Below are 6,992 nucleotides of genomic sequence, written 5' to 3'. Positions count from 1 at the left end.
AAGCCTTGACCGGCCGCACTCAGCTCTGCCCGCAGCCTTCTCTTCTCCAGGCTGAACACCCCCAACTCTCCCAGCCTGGCCTCAGAGCAGAGGGGCTCCAGCCCTCGGATCATTTTAGTAGCCCTCCTCTGGCCCCGCTCCAACAGGTCCATGTCCTCCTTGTGCTGAGGGCTCCCGAGCTGGACGCAGGGCTCCAGGGGAGGTCTCCCCAGAGCAGAGCAGACGGGCAGAATCCCCTCCCTTGATGCTGGCCACGCTTCTCTTGATGCAGCCCATACGACTCGCACTAGAGTTGGCCTGCAGTTAAAAGCAGTTTGTCACCCTCCAGGGCTGTCGGCTGGGTACTTTATGACACTCTGGCCCTGGCCCCATGCCTGCCTATTTGCTTCACCATGTTAGCTGGCCTCATTTTTCATTTTGGATCTTTCCTCCCTCTTTGCAAGAAAGGGGCAATCAGGATTTTCCGAGAAGCCTCTTTTGAAAAACCTCCACCGATCGTTGTGCTCAGGTAGCTGCTACCTGGCAGATAAATGCAGTTATCTGCAAAGATGGCAAATCCGCATGCCCTAAAATCAAGGGCAGTCAACGCGCTACTCCGGGATGAGGTAAATACCTGTTGTCATCTGGTGTAAACCTGCCTGAACCAGACACGGTTGGACTCCTCCTCTGCTGGCCTTCCTCTTCTTCTATCTCAATTCTTTCAAAAGGCAAAAAGAGAGACAAATATCACACAGTTTCCTATTCCCCACTGTTGGCTAATTCGGGCAGTTTATTCTTGTTTTCCCTGAAGCTGTGTTTTCCCTCTGTTTCCTCTAGAGGCAGATTCTTCCTGCTCCTCACGCTCCCCGTGCTCTGCTACTGGTGAGCATCTCCACTGGCCGAATGAAGCGAGATCTTCAGCCCAAATTAGCAGCATTTTGCTGCCACAGTCACTTTACAAATAGCATCAGCTGATACGCTTAAATTCCAGAGACCGCCCTAGGCATCACTCCCCTATCAGACCGACTGCTTTAGAAGTTAAATTCCTGAAGCCTGAGGAGCATTCACCCTGCTGGTTGGAACCAGCCTCCCCTGGAAGAGGAAAGGCAGTGAATGAGTCTCTCCTTGCTTCAGGTTGCCCAAAAGGCAAAGCATCGTCGGTACTGTATTCTCGGTGTTTACAACACTGTGGGCTCTCAAAAGCCAGCATGATTCTCAAAACCCAGAGCATCCTTTGGAAGGGACGTGTCCCTCCTCTGCCTTTAAACACCTGGGGATCTCCTACCCCAGCATTTAAGAGCAGCCCTGGTACAGTACACAGACGCCCGACCCCAGCACTAATTCCAGAGGGTCTGTGACTTACCTCTTGGCAAACAAGGGTGGAAATTCTTGTGTTGGGCTGCTGTTAAAGGAAGCATAAAGGCAACGGTGAGAAGTTTGGAGGTAAAGACACACCTTGGGCAGGGGCAGCTCCCACAGGGTCTCTGACCTAGAATTGGCCCAGATGGTGCAAGGCATTAAGGGGTCGTGTAACACCATTTGGGCAGTGACTGGGTGTGTTAAACCTGTACAAATTACAGAGCAGAGGAAATAAAAATAGGAAGAGCAGCTAGCCATAACATGTGAAGTAAAGAAGCTTCCCCAAAATGTCATTTTAATTTTATACCTTCCTGACAGCTGTTTTTCTTCCTGCATACCAACCTGCCTCCCTCCATACCATCCTCAGTGCACCAGAGGAACTAGCAGCCATGCAAACACCCTTAACGTCCTTGCACATCCTATCCAAGCATCTCTCCCATTCTGGGCACAGTCGAGTGCTGCTGGCACATCTCCTCCCTGCTTCCTCCTGCACTAGCAGCCTCCTGGTGCCTCATTGTGTCACCCTGAGTTATGTCAAGAGGAAAAGGATTTATTCTGAAAGCCAGCTGCAAAAAAGTCATTATTATGGCTCCTGGGAGATCAGAGACCTTGGAAATCTGCTTTTTTTTTTCCCCCTCCCAGGAAAGAGATGGACAACAGAGCCTTGAACACCAGTAGCTCCCACGCATCCCTCCTATTCCTGTTACACATCCACACATTACTGTTAGGTTCTTTTCCCCCACAGAACTACTTTGAAGCTGCAGCTAAGATGAGGATCTTGTAAATCCAGCTATTGTTCAAGCACAATGTAAAGGCAAACTCTGTGGCAAAAAGCTGACCCATATTTGACGCAGTTTATATTTGTTCCGATCTTCCCCTTACATGCAACAAAACTGGGGAGAGCCGTAGGAGAACTGAGTCTGAAAACTGAAGTCTTGATTGCAGGCGCCAGGGAATTAGGGACTACCATGGTTTTTCTCTTCCTGAAATTTCATCCCTCTCAGTAGGGAAGACTTCCCGAGACTCCTGGAGGATTTCCCCAGTTCTGCAGACACCTGCAGATAGCCTGGGCACTTCCAGCGAGACGGCAGCTACGTCTTCCCCACTCATTGGAAAGTCTCACCTTCTTGGGTCAGGCCACCGTCCCTGTGAGACCGCCTTCAGCAGCCTCTTCCCCACCTCCTGCCCCCCACTCACATGCTGAAGACTCACCCGTTGCTTTTCTTGGCTGCTGAGAGGACGTAAGCACGTTCTCTGCTGGCCGTGCGTCTCAGGACACTGTTGGCCGCCTCCGTCCTGGAAGAGAGGGAAGGGGTCACATTCTGCTCATGCCGTTAGCGGCTGCTGGGTGCAGAGGCAGTAAGTGAACAACCCAGTGGAGGCTCATGCTAACCCTGACAGAGCTCCGACGCTCTGGGGAGCAGAAATCCAGCCAGAGCTAAGAGGAGTAACAATCACTTATCTTTTTCTTTAGTATCATTCATGCAGGGCCACAGCACTTACACATGGATGTAAAGCATCAGGCAAAAAAACCCCAAAAAACCAAACAACCACCTTACTCCTCCAGGAGGGCAGAGGGGGTTCCCCAAGACTTGGACAGTTGCAATATTGCATACTGCAGGACAAAAAAAGGGGACACAGGCTTTGTGGCTGACATGCTACGTGTCTATACAGATGTCGGTACCACCACACGTACCAAGGGAGAAGTGCAGAACTCTGAAAGGGCCTTTATTGGTTCATCCCCCCAGCAGGCAAATTACCAAGCTTGCATTTGTAAAAGTCTGGTATCTGAGGAAAATGATCCGAGGGCTGGAGCACCTCTCCTATGAGGACAGGCTGAGAGAGTTGGGCTTGTTCAGTCTGGAGAAAAGAAGGCTACGGGGAGACCTGATTGCGGCCTTCCAGTACCTAAAGGGGGCCTATAGGAAAGATGGGGAACGTCTTTTTAGTAGGGCCAGCTGTGTTAGGACAAGGGGAAATGGTTTTAAACTAGAACAGGGTAGGTTCAGGCTAGAGGTAAGGAAGAAATTTTTTACAATGAGAGTGGTAAAACACTGGAACAGGTTGCCCAGAGAGGTAGTGGAGGCCCCATCCCTGGGAACATTCAAGGCCAGGTTGGATGGGGCTCTGAGCAACCTGATCTAGTTAGCAGTGTCCCTGCTCACTGCAGGGGGGTTGGACTAGATGACCACTAGTGGTCCCTTCCAACCCTAAACATTCTATGATTCTATGATTCTATTCTATGAAAAGTATCTTCAGAAACTGGACTGAAAGCAAGAAGAACGCTGGCTGCATCAGACGCAGCTCTACCACACAGACTAAGCAGATTCTACTCCCGGTTTGAGAACAGGAGACCCGCCTGGATCCGGACTTAGATGCAAGTCCCCAAGTGGTCCAGACTCCGAGGTGCACACGTAGGCTGTGGGAGGTGGGCTCCTCCCTTTACTGCCAGGCTATTTGCGCGTCTCTATCTTTCCACATAGACACTACGCAGCTGATGGATTCCACAAGCCATTTCCAGCTGCCAAATTAATTGGGGTATGCTGTCAGGTTGAATCATGTCAGGCTTTTAATTATATTTTGTTGGGAGCGCAGTCGCCTGTGGGCATAGATGCGTCCTGTGTAGAAATATCTGCTTATTATTATTTTATTGCAATCAGCCCTAATGGCTCAGCTGTAATCATCATCGAACCAACCCTCCCAGGAACGAACAGTTAAACTGAACTAAGTCCACTTGTCACTGCCCCTGCAAGAAAAAGGGGGTTACCTGGAGGGCATACCTCTTTTTATGTTCATCTGGGGTAAAAGGCACATCCTCCTCATCCACGTCCACTGATTTTTGCTTGACATTATACGGAGCTCTGAAACAGAAAGGGAAGGGGAAAGCCAGGGTTATGGAACTGCCTGTGCAGGCTGTTGCAGAGGCAGCACAAGAAAAACCCAAGGGCACACGGAAAATGGGTTCAGACCCTAGAAGTGCTGCACACGAGTGTGGAAGACGCTTGTATTTTTCATGCACATTGGGGTACGCATGTCCCCATGGGATTTTGTTTTCTTAGGATAGGGGTTAAGCCTAGAGGATGGTTCATGATAAATGCTTCAGCTGCATTTCGGATTAGAGCCGCAGTCTTTGACAGCAAAAGCTGCGTAGGAAATGTCAGCAGTGCTGTTCTGCCACAAGCCCCCTCCTTTCTCCTGGTTTCCGAAAGGCCAGCAACGCTGCAAACCAAGTCCCCAGGCTGCATCCTCCAGTTTCTGCCTTAATGATAGCAACTGATAAAATTAACTCCATACAAGGGCCATTCCCAGTTCAAGGAACGCCTTGTGCCCCACACAGGCCTGGAGGTAGCACGGGGATCTGCTTTAGTTTCTAGTGAAAGCCCCGCAGCGCTCAGCTGATGAAGCCGTGCCTGGCCAGGCATCCACATGCAGGTGGCTTCATCACTGAGGCTCGGGTGCTGCTAAGCCTGTGCACAGACAGAAAGTGCTGCTCCCCTTCCCACACTCACAGTTTCTTGTAATCCTCAGTAGTCATCCTGGAGCCAGAGGAAGGGCGGCGCAGGCTGTGTCGCTTCGCGGCAGCACTGCAGATGGCACAAATCATATCCATTAGCATGACCCTCCTGAGCTCTCACCCTTTGCCACCCTCTCCCCCAGGTGAGCTCATGCTCCACGTGATGGGGGGAAAACAGGGGGATCCCACAGATCCACTCTCTGATTTCAGGGAATTCTGTTTAATTGAAGGGCAGCATTTGCCTTCTTTTCACAGCCTTGGACTAGGATTTGAGGTCTACTTTGCTTCCCCAGGGCCACTGTGTGTTGTCAGAGCTGGTATGGGCATACTCTTCCGTGGGGTGGTGCTACTCCATCCCAGGACCAGCCAGGGGGAAGGAATATGACACCCTGTGGCATCATCCTGTTCCCCAGATGAATCAGAACAGGGGGAAAAATGGGGTGTCAAAGGTTTCACCTGAGGTGCAACAAAGCATCCGCTTAGATCAGAGCCATGCTTAGATCTTACTGGCTAGAATTAAATGTAAGTGCCTCTCACAAGACCTTTTTCAAAAGAAAAAAAAGAAAAAAAAAACCAACCCACATTAAAAACAGCAAAATGAAGTGTCGCAGATTTGCAAGGATTCATTGTGATTTGTCCTCCGCTCAAAACTATTTGCCAAATCAAACCCCAACCTGTGAATACTTTCACAGCCAACTGCCATCCCATGCTGTGGTGAGGAAGACACAGAGTTTGATGCCTTCTCTTTTTCCCACGTTTGCCGAACGGAGCTGTTAAATGAACAGCAATGTCTTCCAGCATTTAGTAAGGATTTAGTGGAGCTCAGTGGAAGCCCACAAGCACTGGCCACAGTAAAAGGACGACTAGAAATATATACAATATTTAAAAGCTCATTTTCATGAAGGAGAGGGAGACACACGCATACCTTTTCTGTGCTTCGTTAGAAGATGAAGAATCTGGCACGGAAGAGGTCTTATCGATGGTTCTTGTGAACACCCCTCTGGGAAGAAAAGAGACACATTACATTTTTTGCGGGACAGAGTTTGGAACTAGAATTAAGAGACCCTCAGCCACTCTTTGGCCTAACAGTGTCTGTGTGCCCCATTGGGAGGAAGGTGCTTGCTCAGGACACTGAGAATTAGAAGGTGTCAGCCTTGGGAAGGTCATCCTGAGCAAAGTCCCGTCTTCCTACTCCCTGGCTTTAGACAACACAGTAAAACCAGCTTGCACACAGGCTTGGGTATGGTATCACAGGGCTCGCCAACCAGTTTAGGGTTACGGTGGCATCAGAGTCTCTGTGGGCAACAGCCCGTGTGTCAGAGGAAGCTGATTTTCTGTTAACATCACCATCAAACTGCCTGTTAAACGATACTCAGGACTATCTCTTCACCGAGGTACTCCCTGAGCACTGTAATGTTCCTAACTAATAGGAGAACCCAAAAGACAGTAATATTTTCCATGCTTGTTGCTCCTGATCTAGTTCTCCTTCCCCCACAGCCCAAATACACGCCACTCCATACCAACCTGATGAGGTAACCGGATTGAGGCTTGGAGGCAGAAGACCTGCGCAAAAAACAGTTGTTAGTGAATTAAGAAACATGGGGAAAAAACAACAGCAGCAGCACCAGTATTAAAGGGGATCGTTCATGTGGCTATCGAGCCAAAAAAAACCCAAACATAGCTAAATGGGCCTTCCGCGACACCTCAGCTGCTGCACCAAAATTAACCTTGGAGGGATTCTTTAAAAATGAATAATCGTTAGAACAAGGTCTATAGAAGATTTTTGTAAGAAAAGTGAATTTTACAGTTAGCCAATTAAAATTAGCTGTGCTGACACGTGTTTTCTGGCTCAAAATTGAGTCCACAGATTGATGGCACAGAGCGGGGAAATTAGATGTAGCCGAGATCCTGGTTGTTTTATCACAGGAAAAGATCACCTTCGCACTAACTCCTCTGGGGGTCCACTCTCAGGGAGGGAGCGTGGCAGAGCTCCCCTGAAGGGAAAGGAAAGGGATACCATCAGGTGGGGATCCGGCCCCTCACACCAGGGCAGGAGGAAGCATCCCTCCCTCTTGGAGACATCTTCCTGAGAGCAAGGTGGGGACTGGGATGGGCCTCAAGGACCTGGCTCCCATCAAAT

The 6,992-nt window shown here is 49.7% G+C and overlaps 1 protein-coding gene across 1 annotated transcript in view; it reads right to left on the bottom strand.

Annotated features, from left to right (window-relative positions):
* ZNF185 (zinc finger protein 185 with LIM domain) overlaps positions 1-6,992 on the bottom strand; it is a 32,419-nt gene that overhangs the window by 20,433 nt on the left and 4,994 nt on the right. Inside the window, exons 4-10 of the mRNA XM_035896161.1 lie at positions 6,377-6,415; positions 5,778-5,852; positions 4,848-4,922; positions 4,119-4,199; positions 2,551-2,634; positions 1,343-1,381; positions 614-697 (exon numbers count right to left, since the gene is read on the bottom strand). Coding sequence (XP_035752054.1) covers positions 614-697; positions 1,343-1,381; positions 2,551-2,634; positions 4,119-4,199; positions 4,848-4,922; positions 5,778-5,852; positions 6,377-6,415 — 477 coding nt within the window. The remainder of the gene's footprint in view (positions 1-613; positions 698-1,342; positions 1,382-2,550; positions 2,635-4,118; positions 4,200-4,847; positions 4,923-5,777; positions 5,853-6,376; positions 6,416-6,992) is intronic.

This window comes from Egretta garzetta, unplaced genomic scaffold (assembly GCF_000687185.1).
Source record: "Egretta garzetta isolate BGI_Z169 unplaced genomic scaffold, ASM68718v1 scaffold226, whole genome shotgun sequence".
Taxonomy (NCBI): domain Eukaryota; kingdom Metazoa; phylum Chordata; class Aves; order Pelecaniformes; family Ardeidae; genus Egretta; species Egretta garzetta.
The sequence above is the reverse complement of the archived record's forward strand: the minus strand, read 5'-3'. Positions and strand labels throughout refer to the sequence as shown.